General features: G+C 50.9%; 5 protein-coding genes across 5 annotated transcripts; 3 read left to right on the top strand and 2 right to left on the bottom strand.

Annotated features, from left to right (window-relative positions):
• Nucleotides 1–794: 794 nt before the first annotated feature.
• Nucleotides 795–4977, bottom strand: BDV37DRAFT_271773 (uncharacterized protein; the record flags this gene model as incomplete). The annotated part of the gene is made up of 4 exons (XM_032084765.1): nucleotides 795–956; nucleotides 1021–2201; nucleotides 2930–3026; nucleotides 3112–4977. The coding sequence occupies 4 exons, from the start codon at nucleotides 4975–4977 to the stop codon at nucleotides 795–797; spliced, it is 3306 nt and encodes a 1101-aa protein (XP_031941164.1).
• A 324-nt stretch (nucleotides 4978–5301) lies between these two features.
• Nucleotides 5302–6491, top strand: BDV37DRAFT_124119 (uncharacterized protein). The gene is made up of 3 exons (XM_032078634.1): nucleotides 5302–5690; nucleotides 5744–6109; nucleotides 6171–6491. The coding sequence occupies exons 1-3, from the start codon at nucleotides 5626–5628 to the stop codon at nucleotides 6478–6480; spliced, it is 741 nt and encodes a 246-aa protein (XP_031941163.1). The 5' UTR covers nucleotides 5302–5625; the 3' UTR covers nucleotides 6481–6491.
• An 803-nt stretch (nucleotides 6492–7294) lies between these two features.
• Nucleotides 7295–9861, top strand: BDV37DRAFT_124230 (putative transcription initiation factor TFIID subunit 12). The gene is made up of 2 exons (XM_032078635.1): nucleotides 7295–9371; nucleotides 9448–9861. Exons 1-2 carry the CDS (start codon nucleotides 7812–7814, stop codon nucleotides 9700–9702), a joined length of 1815 nt encoding a protein of 604 aa, XP_031941162.1. The 5' UTR covers nucleotides 7295–7811; the 3' UTR covers nucleotides 9703–9861.
• BDV37DRAFT_124231 (uncharacterized protein) lies at nucleotides 9862–10693 on the top strand. Its single transcript, XM_032078636.1, has one exon. The coding sequence runs from the start codon at nucleotides 10020–10022 to the stop codon at nucleotides 10473–10475; it is 456 nt and encodes a 151-aa protein (XP_031941161.1). The 5' UTR covers nucleotides 9862–10019; the 3' UTR covers nucleotides 10476–10693.
• Nucleotides 10631–13910, bottom strand: BDV37DRAFT_294217 (1-phosphatidylinositol-4-phosphate 5-kinase; the record flags this gene model as incomplete). The annotated part of the gene is made up of 4 exons (XM_032089588.1): nucleotides 10631–11470; nucleotides 11546–11686; nucleotides 11749–12709; nucleotides 12781–13910. The coding sequence occupies 4 exons, from the start codon at nucleotides 13908–13910 to the stop codon at nucleotides 11210–11212; spliced, it is 2493 nt and encodes an 830-aa protein (XP_031941160.1). The 3' UTR covers nucleotides 10631–11209.
• Between the last annotated feature and the right edge of the window lie 291 nt (nucleotides 13911–14201).

Below are 14201 nucleotides of genomic sequence, written 5' to 3'. Positions count from 1 at the left end.
GGAAAGGACACGATATGAGAAAAAGGTAAGAAGAGAGTGTGAGAGCAGAGGTAAAGCGGACAGTACCTCACTCGTATGGAAATCAACCAATACCATCCCCTTACCTCACCACATTACAGTTACAAGGCGGCCGATCCTATGACGAAGTGCGGGTGGATCCCTGGAACAAAGTTGCCCCGCCGATGTCGTTTGTCTCGCTCCACTTGCATGCAACCGTTCTTGCCTTATACTAGTACTACTGTCCAAGAAGTTGTCTGCATCTTTGTTCCTTTCAACTAGCACATGACTGCGGTACTGACAGTACACGATTTGTATTGTTTGTATGTACTTCAGAGTGTGGCAGTAGTGTACCTAGCAGGTAGCATTAACGCCGATAGTACGACCAAGTAATATTTTTGAAACTTCCTAACTGCAACCCTGATGTATCAACGTGGTATCACGCTCAGTCAGATGACCTTATGGGTCAGTTTTACCCACATCTTACTACGACCCTAAGTTGAGTTATATGACATTTGGAGGAACAATCCGCTTCTATATCTAGATATATTTACATTTCATTCATCTTAAAAACAATGGGCCCTCTCCCAGACATCTATGACACTTGCGTACTGTCATTGAATCCAACAGACGCGTCAAGTATGAAGAAAAGAGACACAAATAGTCAATGGTACAAAAACAACTGTAGTGATACAAAGGACATCAACAGGGACGCCGATATAGAAAGTCCAGCCCGGTATATGGCTACGGTTGGCGCAACGATACCTAGGCATCCAACCCACCGCGATGTCAGGCGCCTACTTCCTCCGATTCATCGTCTTCTCACACATTTGAAGGAGGCCATCTTTGGCGTCGCTGTCCGGGAAGCTGCTAATAGCGGCCTTGGCCTTATCAGCATACTCCTGAGCTAAATCACGAGTCTTTTCGACACCGTTACTTTGATAAACAAGGTCACGGGCCTATAGGTCAATCATCGTCAGTCACATACGTCCAATACTTCACATTAGATTCCAGAACACATACCCGTTGAACATCGCCTTCCTGACTGAACTTCCGGCCAACTAGCGGTCCCAGCTCAGGGTTCTGCTTCCAAGCGAACAGAAGCGGGGCAGTCGCCAGACCCAGCTCCAAGTCCGCTCCCGATGGCTTGCCCAACTCAGCATCACTAACGGTGTAGTCCAGCATGTCATCCACTAGCTGAAACGCCAGTCCCAGGTTGCGCCCATAGGCATACGCAGCTTCGACGACCTGAGGGGTGCTATCACCAAGCAGCGCAGCCGCACGGCACGATTTACTTATCAAGCTGGCTGTCTTAAGATATGTTTTCTGCAGGTAGTAAGAGATGGTCTCATCCGTAAAGACAGGATTCTTTTCGTCAGAGGCGGTATTCTTCAGTTGCATAAACTCCCCCTCCACTAAATTAGCAATGACGGTTGCCAGAAGCTCGGTGACTTCAGGGTCCCTCAGACGTGCCAGAGCAACGGATGCACGCCCCAACAGAAAGTCACCCGCTAGCACGGCCATCTTGTTTCCGAATTGCAGATTAGCGGAGCTGGATGACCGGCGAGTAACAGCATTATCGATGACATCATCGTGCAATAACGATGCGGTATGAATGAGTTCTGTGATTTCGGCGAGTCGTCGTTGAGTGGGCAGGATATTTTCGTCGCCAGAGAAGTCGTATTTGCCTTCCACGGAAGCGGATACAAGTGGGTTTAAATCAGGGTTGGTATCCGCAAGGACGGACGGGGAGCTGATAGGATCGTTCACAGTATAGGACGGTGTAGAGCTCCATCGACCGTGCCGAGGAGTCAGCGCAGTTGCTTGGGACATAAGCAACACCAAAAGCGGACGCATGTGCTTGCCCTCGCTCTTGGTGTAATATTTGGCCACCTTATCCAGCGTAGGGTGGCCTGATCCCAGCAATTGGCGAATGTTCTTCGTCAAAAATTTGAGCTCCTTGCCCACAATCCTCAAGGGATCCACTGAAATCCCTGGAGGAGCTTTTGGAAGCCCTTTGAAGAGAGTCTGGGCGGCAGTGACGGCGGCGCCAAACGGAGAAGCAGATTTCCGGCGGGTAGGATGATATGCTCGCGTCTGCGTATTTATTTGGATCGAAATAAGGTCATTGCGGAGGCATTGCCAGCATATTGATGTCGAAGGCGTGACTCGTGATGGAAGGACGAGACCAGAGGCCGGGACCGCTCGAGCCTTCATGCTCAACAGACGCTAATTGACAGCAGTAAATTAAATATAGAGTAGGAAAAAATAATAACTATAATACAAATGGGGAATGGAAGCTGGAAAGAGCGTAGGTCGAAGGAGGGCGCAGCTTGTTGGGGTGAGAGGCTGCGTAGTTAAGGAAGTCCGCAAATATCAGCCGGCCAAAGATTTCAGTTGAGAGCTGCTGCCGACGGAGTTTGGCTCGGGCCGGAACGGATCGCTGAAAGCAGATACAGCGGCCTTCACATCCGCATCTCCATCATCATGACAGACAAGTCCACTCTGTACCAACGGAGCAAAAGAAAAGATAGAGAGTTAGGCGACAAATTAAAAGAAGCCAGAGAAAATCTTAGTCTAAAATATTAACGGGAATTACCAAGATCTCTAGGCCCACATGCCCCCCAAGACCAATATGGACGAGTTGATCGGAGAACAGCTACAAGATGATCGCGCCCTATTGCACAAAGGAAATGGTTTGGTAAGGATATAGGAGACAGGGAACATCACGCCGGCAAAGCTCAATCCTGCATATTCCCCTCCTACGCACCCGAAACAACAGATTTGCAGATAAAACACAATACTTGAAACCCACCCCCGGGCCATCTGGCCCAGTCCCAACACATGGCAGGATTATACGTCGCCGTGTGATATTTTCGTAAGCATTAGATGGCGTCGAAATCGGCGCCAGCATCCTCATCATCCATATCACCATCCTGTATCTCCTTGGCCAGCTCCCGTTCGCGTTCCCGGGCCTCCTGTGCACTCTTCAGTTCCAGGCGGTGCTGGTTCATGGGAAATCTCATAGCCTATAAGTACATAATGTGAGTAACTGCTCTACCTAGTCCACTGTACAAGGACAGATACAGAGGAATGAGCCAGGGTAAAACTAACCTTGACGCTCTCGTCGTGGAGACTCAGGCAAGCTCTGATGCGCTCGTGGAATGCCTCGCCAGGTTCCCTAGTCGCATAGATATCTCCAACTTCCTTACTCTTCATAAATCCTCGCTCATGGTCCAGAGTCGCCTCGATCACACCGTCCCGGATCGCCTTAGCGACGATGTACTCTGCTGATTCCTCACTATCCAGACCCAGGCGGAGGCAAATGTCCCGTAGCGAGATTCGAGAATAAGATAACGACATCATCCGGATTCCGGTCTTGATAACATTTTGCCTCAAGCGCAGAATGAGGGTGTACGTGCCATCCTTGCGGAATGTCGTACTGTGCGTATTTACGATGCTCAAAAAGCCATCCAGGTCACCTACACTTACGGCTTGGACAAGCAAGAAGTAAGGGTGCATGGCACGTTCCAGAGCAGGCTGACGGAAGATCGCACGGTCGGGGATGTCTCCCATAAGAAGCTCCACCACCACGAGCAACTTATGAGAGGCCTGGTAGAACCCACGCGCACTGTGGCTGGAGGGTGACTTTCGAGTAGCGCCGATCAAGTGTCCGTGAGCATCAGTGTACTGTAATTGGATAGCACGGATACGGCCCAGGTAGTACAAGTACCGGGCAATTTGATTGTTCGATGCGGACTGCGGGAAATGGTTGTGCGAGATGAGTAGATCTGCTTGTGAGATATGGGACGTGGACAGGTAGTTGCGCAGGAGCAATGTCATAACGGTAGCTTGGGTGTCAACATCCTTGCGAAGCACGGCCGTCCTGAGAGCTGCAAGCAATGGCTGGCGAATCGTGGTAACCGTGGCTGCAGGAGACGGGGGGAGAGGAGCAATCTGCTCAAAGAAGAGGGAGTAATAAAAATATACGCGAGCTGCGAGGGAATCGAGAGTGCGGCGGTTGATGGTCCGCAGACGCTCGATTAAGCTCGTTGAAAACTTCGCACCTCGCTGAATCTCCTTGTTGTCGTAAAGGTAGATCTGAACGAGTATAGACAGATAAGTATCGATCTCTGGCAAAATCTCTTTGGAATTCGACTTGGTCTTCTCCGATTCGACATCCATCTTGGAACTAGCAACCGCGTTCTCAAAAGCACCGGCTTCACCGATAGCTTCAAGTAAGAAGATTGCAGTCGGACTCGATGGGGGATAGCTCTCGACAAGGACTTCTGCCAGCACATCAGATGTAATATGCTTGCGCATCGAGGATATCGACCGCAAGACACGGAGGGTAAATCTGGGGTCGAAATGGGCGACGGCTCGCTCGAGAAGGGTAAAGTTGGTCTTGATGTCTAAACGGAAGGCGAGGTCGTTAGCAGGCTCCCATGGAACCGTATACATAGAAGATATACAAGAACACCGACCTTGGATGGCCTTGGCTCTAGGATCAACCTCGGGCTCGGGCTTCTGGGACTCATCGCCCTCCGCACCTTCCATTGCGACATCACCTTCCTGGTCCTGACCTTTATCGCCGGATAACCTCGAACCCTTGGTAGGGGGCACTACAACAGTCATCTTCTCGTCACCTTTCCGATCCTTATTGGCGTTGAATGAGGATGTAGGCGCACCTGCCGTATCCTCTCCCATCTCAACATCCTCAGAGCCATTCAAACCATTTTCCGTCGGCTCCGAGCCGTTGGTGCGTGGCTGATCCCGCTGTTCACCCATGCCGGAGTTCGAAGTGTTGTTGGAAGAAGCAGCTCTTGTGCCTTTGGTCTTACTGGCAGTCGCGCGGGTGGGCGCGACCTTGTCTTTATTGGAGCTTGAGTTTTGAGAAGCCGAGCGTGCCTTTTCACCGTTAGCAGATGAAGAGCTATCCGACTTGCTGTTTGATCTCAAGGAACGCCTCTCGGCCGGCATATTTTCGGTTTCCAGCTGTAAGCTCAGCCGAGCAACGAGAACCACGGTACCGGGAACAGAAGAAGGGGGGTGATGAAATAGACCTTAGGTCGGGGACGACACTAAAAAGTACTTGAGGAAAACAAAAGAATTAGGGGGATGCGGACAGGAGAATGGTGGAACGGTGAGGATGATGAAGGGTGGTGATCGTTGGGGGTGGGAAGAAGGTTGATGAGGTGGTTGATGTGATGTCAAGGGTTTGGGCTTTGGGATGATGATGATGGACAGCGAGAGAACCAACCAGGCTTAGTCAGTATCAGCAGCTTAGTTAACGACCTCAGAAGCAGCAGGTCACCTGCACAAGGTACAAGCTTCGCCTCACAATACGCAATTAGATGGTGGTCGGATGATTTTGCTTTTCTTAAGGCTTCCCATGTAACAGATGATCAAGGATGATTGTCACGAATTCCCTTTTCCCATGGCCGACCGCTGCTGGTGAGTTGCCACTCGCTGTCCACGGCCGTCGCCTGAGGCATCCAGCAAAGCAAAGCAGCTTTCGGCAGGTCCTCTTGGCAACCGCACTCGGTGGCATGTTTACTTCCACTCCGTAAATACGACTTACAAAGTACGCGGGCATAGCGCCGAGATAGCATCAGAATTACAACCGCGATGTCTTTGCTTGATAGTCATCTGGAGCAGATTCTGCTCTCCTCCAATGCCATTGCTGAACTACCGTTAGTACCCTCCATCCCAGGATTCCAGCAACTTGCTAATCGATCCCCTCCAGCTTTCCCCCACCACGGATCTTCACAAACGCTCTCTTGGGCCCCCACGACATCACCGCCCTTATTCGCGATACAGAGACCCACGAACGAGCTCTTTTCCAAACAGACCCGTCTGTGAAGGCAATCAATGCTTCACAACGTCGGTCAACCCGCCGAGGAACAGTATTCCCATCTGAGACAGAGGGAGAGTCAATGGCCAGTCGGATTTATGCAGCCAGGAATAACAAAAACCAATCCGCTGTTGCAAGAGTCTTGGGGTCGGATATGATGGAGGAAATCAAACGCTCAGCAGGCACTTCATCTAGAGGGCGCGGCGAAGTCGATGTTGATGTGCTTCTCCGAGGCGCAGAAATCCTCTGCAACGTCTAGTAAGTAGCTATAGCTTCACTCTTCTGGCTTGTAGTGCATGCTTACTGATCTGCCTCGAAGCCCGGTCTCGGGGGCGCAAGAAAAGATCGCGAGTCTCCGTTATCGTCATCAACTGATTACTGACTCGATTCTCGACCTAGAGGATCGGGTAGCGAGAAATACCGCAGAGCTGGAGAAGATGAGCCACTCATACGGAAGCGACTTTGACGATTATGATTCTTCAGGCACACTGCAACTAAATATAGCCGATGTAACAGATGCCGATATTCAGCAGGAAATGGATGAGATCCGAGAGCTAGAGAAAAGGAAGAGAACATTAGAAACCCGCGTTAGCGGTATGGAACGAGACTTGGGTGGCTTGATTGGATGATTGGCTCTTTACCTACTGTTTCTATGACTCAGATATCATGCAAGGGAGACAGATCGTAAGTCTTAGCCGACCGATGATCTCTGTCAAATTTCTGCCACGAGCTGCAAGCCCCTGCAGTGAACCTTGCCTGACTCCGACGGTTCGATATTCCCTCTGGGACTCGTTCCACGTTGAGTTCACATACGGTATCAGCAAGATACGGCACTTTAATCCGGTGAACTCATTCTGGGTCTGGCAAACATGCCACAGACGAACTCCCTGAACGACTTGTCCAGCGTTACAGGTTTCGGCTGCCATGGGGATGCGATCGTTGCGCGGGTTGCAGTGTCAAATCTGCTTGAAATCATATTGTCAGTTTGCCCAATCGCTGAGATTCCCATTCCAATCTCAGTGCTAGGCCCGGCCTATGACGACTCGCGTCAGGCTTGCGAGACGAATGGGATGCTTTGATACACCGCTTGTCGGGTCTTTCTCCTACCTATTGGCCCTGATATGTGATTCATAGCAAGGTGATTGCCGATCTGTTCTTTGGTAGCCTTGCCATTTTGCTGGACCAGTGGAATATCGTGCTCTCTAGAGGGTTTCCTACTGTGCTCGTCATCAAGAGCTCGGGTTGATAGCCGCTTTGTGGAGTCCGTATTATTACATTAGTGTTGCCATCTCTGACGACCTGGTAGTCTCACCAATGCAACTATCTCCATGAGGGTTGTAGTACAAGACAATAATTATTGTGCAGACGAACATCGAAAGATAGCACATTCACTTCTGTTGCCAGGAGCATTTATAGTATTTGCTAATTAATTTTGGATGATTTAGAATCTGGGTCCGAGGTCTTAGAAAGTAGGATTCGAGTAAATGTATGACACAATGGAAAGAGAAAGCAGAAATCTTTAACGGTACTACTAGTATAAGGAAAAAGGGAGAAGGAAGATTATATGATGATCGCCTGCAACAGGTGATACCAAGTCACTGGACCCCAGATTACCGCTTTGGGAGCAACACTGACTGCCAAGACGTGAAGACCTGAGGCTCCCAAACTCTCCGCCATCCATCGTTGATTCTGAGCCTGAATCGTTCGTTCAATCTCTCCCTTCTGACGGGGACTGCAGTGTTTTCTGCCAGCTATCGCCCCTCACGCCATTTGACTTGACCTCTGCCAACGCCTGCCCGGTCGCTTCGTGGCCTCATCCACGTAGCTTTACGATTCAACTGTCGCGCGGATTCAACCCATCATTCCCTTGTTTTCGGGGTTACATCGACCTTCGGCCCACCCATATCGATAGTAACCCATACGTTCGCTTCCGCTCTGTGTCAGGTTTATTATCGAGAGGATGGACGGCTCACAGGTTCCTGCGGCTCAGCCCATGGTTACCCAACACTCGAATTTAATCCGGACCGATCAGGTCCAGAAGCTCCCTCATCTCACCGAGCAACAGAAGAGTCAACACACCCAACTGGTGCGCAACTTTTGGGAGGTCCTCAATAACCGCGACCCTCAGAGCACAGAATATCAGCACGCGCACTCGAGGCTTACCCAGATATCACAAAGTCTGATGAAGGGTATGCGAGCATTCCAGCAGAACCGCCAGCTCCAGCAACAACAGCTCCAGGGCCAGCCTGGTCAGCCCGGCCAGCGGCCGCAGTCGGTCAACCCTCAGACCTTCAATCAGCTCCTACCTCAGATCCAACAAAAAGTCAACAGTCTGCAATTCTCTCTTCCTCCCAATATCAGCCAGGAACAAGCGCAGTCATGGCTTCCGGAGGCCAGATTACGATACGGCATTGCGCTGCAGAAGCAAGAGATCGGCAGGGCGCGCGTAGCGGAGCTACGTCAGCAGTTTAGCCAGCGCCAGACTGCCGGAAATATGACCCAGGAGGAGCTACAGGAATTCAAAAATCGGCAGCTTGCGGCAGAGAAGCTTTACCGAGAAGGGGGTGACTTCTTGACCAAGTTCAAAGAGCAACAAGAAAACTTCAAGGCGCAGCAACAGAGGGCAGGCGTACAGAACGTTACAGGTCAACCACAAGGTGCCAGTGTCACACCAGCTCCCACTGTCCCTGCTGGTTCGGATGGTCGCCCCGCAAACACACCCGTGTCAATGCATCCTGGACAGGCCCCAACACCTGCCCCTCATACTATCACTTCTGCGGTAAGTGCCGCACGAAGCCAAGCTGGCCAGACAGCTATGTCACCGTCAGTCTCCCAACAAGGCCAAGTGCCCGTTGCACAGGCGGCCCCGGTGGCCACTCCTGCCGCTCCTGCCGCACCACCAGTCGTTCCTCCCCAAGCGCAGTCGCAGCCGCAGCCGCAGCAGCAGCAGCAGCATCCGCAACCACAGCCGCAGGCCCAGCCTCAGCCAGGAGCACCTGGCTCACAGGTCACCTTCACGCAAGTACCTAACTTGGACGGCTCTACGCCTACGCCTACTACAGCTCAGCCAGTGAATGTGCAAGGGCCCCCACGTCCTTTGTCCCAACAAGCTGCTATGGCTCAGGCTGCTCAAAACTATACCAATAATAACGCAAACAACAACATGGGCCAACAGCAAAACATGCCACAGCCTGCGACCAACTCGCATGCGCATCCTCAGGGCTATATTCCCAACAGAGCCACTGATAACTCGGCACGAAACATCAATATGGCCATTCCAAAAACCCTGAATGTCCCTCCTCCGGAGCCTGTCACTATGGCGCCAGCGCGGCCAACCATGTCAGGTGGTCCCAGCCACGGCGCTATGGGTATGATGGGTCAGCCTGCGATTCAAAAACACCCGGGGTACGTCCTTGAAGGCGAAGGCCAGCGAGTCCTGAGCAAGAAAATGCTTGACATCTTGGTTCGCCAGGTGACTGGGGGAGGAGAGGGTGAGGGACTCACTCCAGATGCTGAAGACGTACGTTGTTTACCCCCTTGAACGTCACTAATAAACCCCGGTCGCCTTTTATATGAGCTCATCTAACATTAATCAGTTCATCCTCCAAATGGCCGATGACTTCGTTGACGACGTGATTACCGCTGCCTGCCGTCTCGCCAAACTACGTCCATCATCTACCCTCGAGATCCGCGATATTCAGCTTGTTCTCGAACGTAACTACAACATGCGCATTTCTGGATTCTCGACTGATGATCTTCGCACCGTCAAGAAGCCTCAGCCCACACAAGGCTGGACCCAGAAGATGTCCGCCATCCAAGCTGCCAAAGTGACACAAGGCAAGGCTGAATGATTTCTGCATCTACTGCGCTTCCCCTCTTTCCGCCTTCGCAGTCATCGTCTCCAATCGGGGTTGTGCACCTTCAGTGATAACCTACGTGTCAAACGCCTCCTCACTCAGTTACCCTACTTATTTAATCTTCTAAGAAATTGTCTTAACACCACCGTTCTCACATATATTCCCCCAACTTTTCACTTTACAATTCGGTAGTTGGCGTCACTGGGTGGCTTTTTCTTCATTTGCTCTGCTTGCCGTTGCTTTTGTCGTTTTACACTTGTTCCACTGGGTTCTGGCTGCACTGAACTGGCATGTAGAATGGCGTTTCTTTCATGGATGTTTTTCAAGTAACGAATGCTATACCCACCTTGGGAGAGTTGGATGGATTGGGGTATGGGCTCGAAAAGAGGCTAAAAATAAAAAAAAAAATAAAAAAAAAAAAGCGGCACGAAGTCATTTGGAACGGTTTCAATAGGGTTCTAATTGGAATATTACGGCTGGAAAGCCCGCCTTGTAGCTATTTATTTTTATACCAGGTTAAAGGTTTAAAGTTCTACAACAAGCACATAGCAGGACCGGGATCTATGACACCCTTTTTTCCAGAAACAAAAGCGGATTGGTATCAATTCTCTAGGAACAGCGCCTATTGTGCGTCTTCTATCAATCTAACAAAAAAAAGAACACAGAAAACACACATAATTAAACCGCTCAGACCTGCTCATGCAAAAATTAAAGCATTCGCTTCTCCCATCCATGTATACAAAAGACAGCAAAAAATAGGCGGCTAGAACAATGGCGGACAACCTTCAGCCAGAGACATACGAGGTAGAAAAGCAGAAAGAAAGGGAGAGATAAACAAAGAAAGGGCAGAGTCGAAAGGCCGACCTTAGACTCAAACAAAGGAGAAGATGGTACAGTGAATATAGAAGCAGTCGAGGGGAGGCTAAAGACAAAGCCAGAACCAGTCAGCGTGGATTAGACTCCAACACTCAAAGCGGCGACTTTTTTAGTCGCTCTCTCAAAAAGGAGGGTGATAGAATAAACACGCAGGTACACACAGACAAAAAGGAAAGGGTCTCGAAGAGATAAGGAGAGAGGAATGTGGGTAGGTAAATACTTCAAAAATGATGAGACACATGATCAAATACCGCTTGCCATGCTGATTAAAGAAAGTACGGTCTCAAAAATGAGACCAAGTCGGTCGAAAACAGAAGCTGAGATGATATGGAAGGGCAAAAGGAGATGTCCTGTGAAGACAGGCACAGGGTGCCCGAGAGCGAAACTCACATCAATCGTGGTAACATGGCCAGTATCACAAGAGTGGTTTCTTCCGGAGATTGGATGGAGGTAGATGGAAGAAGAAATGCGTTACGCAGGCAGGGACGAAAGGCCCCACGGCGCCAGGAATAGGATAGATAGAAGGAATTTTGAGCTGCAAAAAGGGTATCATGAGAATCAACCGAATTTCATCGCCCTGGGGTTAGGGAAGATCGTTCGCTGAAAGGGAGAAGTAAAACACGTTTCAAGCGATCGCCATTCTCTTCCCGTCGGGTCGAAGATGGTCTTGATTGGGGAGTGGTGGCAGTTTCTTCTCCGTCGCTGGCGGAGCGCCGTGTCGGCTATGTTGACTTTGTCCACCAACGCTACTGGCCTCGCCGGCCTCGTCTACGATCGGTAGTGTCGAAGTTGGACCCGTTGAACCGCTGTCCGTTGGGTCCCTAACTGTCGATAACGTCCGAGGGTGTGTAAAAGATACATCCTTGGCCGCTTCTTTTTCCGCCGCCTGTATTGTCCGTTCAACGGAAGGCGTACGCTCAGCAGATGTCCTGCCTAGCTGCCGGGATTCCCGACAACGTACCGCTTCTTCTTTAGACATGGTGATGCCCTTGATGAACTTCACAAAGCGATCACCATAACCCTCGGGGGGAACTGGTGAAATTTGATGCCGGTCATGTGACAGGCCCTTAAAGAAGTGCTCCAATCGTTTCACCGTGCCATACTTTTCTAAAGTCAGCGTTGTATTCAGAATACTCTGTCTGCATCCATCAAGTATTGACTTACGTGTGTCAAACAATCGATAATTCCGAGGTAATAGATCTCCTCTCCAGGCTGACCATTCTCATGAGTGGCTCGGAATCCCCCATCGTCGGAATAGAAGACATGAAATTTTCTTTCGTCGAGAATTTCTTCCGGCATCTTTGCAGTTGCTTTGTCCAGAGGCACTGGGCGTTCACGTTTGAGGGACATTCGTAGTTCACGGGCCTTGCGCTCATTTTCCAATTTTGACGGTGTGCGCATGAGCATGTTCGGGTTCGCTTCTTCTTCTCGATCACCACCGGGTTGGAAAACTTGCAGAGTTTTGTCACGAAGCTTCTCCTCATTTCCTCTCTCTAGATCATGGATGCCCACTAATAGAGAGTAGTCCATGATCTTGAGCCGCTTCAATAATTCAACATCCCGCTCAAGTTGTGCCAGGAAAAATTCCCGTTTCGATGGTCCACACTCGAGGTGACGTTCTCTCCGGACCCAGTTCAGGTCCTTCAGAGTGGCTCGCGGGTTCTTCTCAAGGTCCTCTTCGCGCAAGTCACGGCCGATCGTCGAGCCCTTCAGATCGAATGTCTGATGAATATCACGATGAGGCGGGAAGAGGTTGTTCATGACCACAAAGTGGATCTTGCGTCCATAGGCCATCTTGACACGGTGAAGGCCATAAAACTGCGAGATCAGCGTGTTCGGATTCTGCTCGACGTGTTTATAATACTCTGGGAGAATTTTGCGTAACAGCTTGTGTTCGGAGTGATGTATAGTTTTGATGATGTATTTGTAGTCTCTCGAAAAGTAAAAGAAGCTGCCACTTTTCCCAGGCGAGCCCAATTCCGAAAGAATATACTTGCTTGTGAGAGACATTAGGTAGTCAGCAGGATCAATCCGGAACTTCGTTCGCAGATGCCGGAAGACCCAAGGCGCATAGTCTTTGAATTTGAAGTCGTATTTGGCAGAAGGTGTTAACTCATTGCCAGTGCTGCCCACGGGTCCAGTGTAAGTGAAAGAACGAGTGACCATAGGATAGGGGATGGGGGCACTAGAGCATACATGTCAAAAGAAAATTTATGTTTCGCCTCAAAGTCCGCAGGGGTGAGCTCCCGGTCCATCTTCGCATTAATTCTCGAGACGGTAAACCGAATTCCTGTGAGCATGTTGTACGCTGTAACCCAGTTCACATGATTTTGATCCACCTTTGTTCCCACGATGACACGGTCGTCATCGTCGTCATCCCGGCGTCTCCGCTTTGAAGCCCGCCGTTGCTTGATGGCTTCTGCCCATCTGGCTGCATCTTCATCAGGATTAGCTTCGTCCAGTAAGGTATCTGAGCGATTGGTCTTGCTGGCCCGGCGGCCAAGACTGAAAGAGGTACGACGAACCCCTCCTGTCGGAGACAATCGTCCGCTGTTATATGCCGCATCCTCGGAGTGGTCGCGACTACTTCGACGGCCGCTAGTGTTTCTTGGAACCTGTAGCGTATGCCGATGTCGAAGGCCGGAATTCGCCGGTTCTGGCTGTTCTGTGCCAGATGGGAGCGGTGGAGAAGAATATCGATGGGGGCTTTTCTGCGACGGGGATAGGCAATCAGGGTCAGGTGAGAGGCGTCCTGTGTCGATGGGCTGCGATGTTGACGGCCATGTTTCCGAAACGTTCCCCATAGATTCCGAAGGAACCAGTCCATCGGCAGAAGGTCGAGCATAATCCCCATTCATCAGCGGTCTTCCATTTGGTGATCGTGAGTTGAGTGATGTGGCGTTAGGCTGCTGGCTGGCTATCGACGCCGTCGCTGAACCTGCCCCGGCACCTGCATCGGTAGATTTCCGCGCGAAATCCTGTTCGTGCGTCATGGAAGGCCGTCCACCATCCCGGGGGTCCCGGGCCGGTACATGGCCTAATGAATGCATGCTTCCATCTTTCGAGTGTGACAGATCCCGAGTGTAAGAACTAGCGCTTGACCGAGGCCCATTCAAAGAGTACACACTGCCGTTCGCGAGCGGTTGGCGGTCGTTTCCGGGGGTGTCAAGGTGATTGGTGTCGCCATTGGGCCAGTTTGTCCACAAAAAAGTGTTACCCACGGGAGTTTTATCGTGTGGTTTCCCTGGCGGCGAGTCAAAAGAACGAGGGTGGGTAGCTGTGGCAGTGGCCGTCTGATAAGAGCTGTCGTTAGAAAAAGATGGCATGGTCGCTAGGTTTCGACTCCGGCGCAAAGTCGAAACGCCAAACGGTGTGTATATAAAGGAGGGGATAGAACGGTGACGTGAGACCTGCGTGGGCCTATTAAGCTCAGCAAAACAGCCAGCGTGCTGGGCGGGAACCGGGGTCGACTGTCTCCGGCCAACGACGGGAGGGAAGATAGCGAGGAAAGGAAGGGGGAGGGAAGACAAGGGTGACAGCGACCGATCAATGGCAGGGTTCGAGATGCAAGTACAAAGTCCCCGAATCGAGCTGAAGCCACCAGCCGGGGAGGGCGT

Source organism: Aspergillus pseudonomiae (assembly GCF_009193645.1).
Source record: "Aspergillus pseudonomiae strain CBS 119388 unplaced genomic scaffold BDV37scaffold_35, whole genome shotgun sequence".
Classification (NCBI taxonomy): Eukaryota; Fungi; Ascomycota; class Eurotiomycetes; order Eurotiales; family Aspergillaceae; genus Aspergillus; species Aspergillus pseudonomiae.
This window is presented reverse-complemented; position numbering and strand designations above follow the sequence as displayed.

Bases quoted from the DNA above. Each gene is read 5' to 3' on its own strand.
- BDV37DRAFT_124119 (XM_032078634.1), top strand. From the start codon at position 5,626: ATGTCTTTGCTTGATAGTCATCTGGAGCAGATTCTGCTCTCCTCCAAT. The intron at 5,691-5,743 runs GTTAGTACCCTC...GATCCCCTCCAG, and splicing joins AATGCCATTGCTGAACTACC to CTTTCCCCCACCACGGATCT. The intron at 6,110-6,170 runs GTAAGTAGCTAT...TCTGCCTCGAAG, and splicing joins GAAATCCTCTGCAACGTCTA to CCCGGTCTCGGGGGCGCAAG.
- BDV37DRAFT_124230 (XM_032078635.1), top strand. From the start codon at position 7,812: ATGGACGGCTCACAGGTTCCTGCGGCTCAGCCCATGGTTACCCAACAC. The intron at 9,372-9,447 runs GTACGTTGTTTA...AACATTAATCAG, and splicing joins TCACTCCAGATGCTGAAGAC to TTCATCCTCCAAATGGCCGA.
- BDV37DRAFT_124231 (XM_032078636.1), top strand. From the start codon at position 10,020: ATGGATGTTTTTCAAGTAACGAATGCTATACCCACCTTGGGAGAGTTG.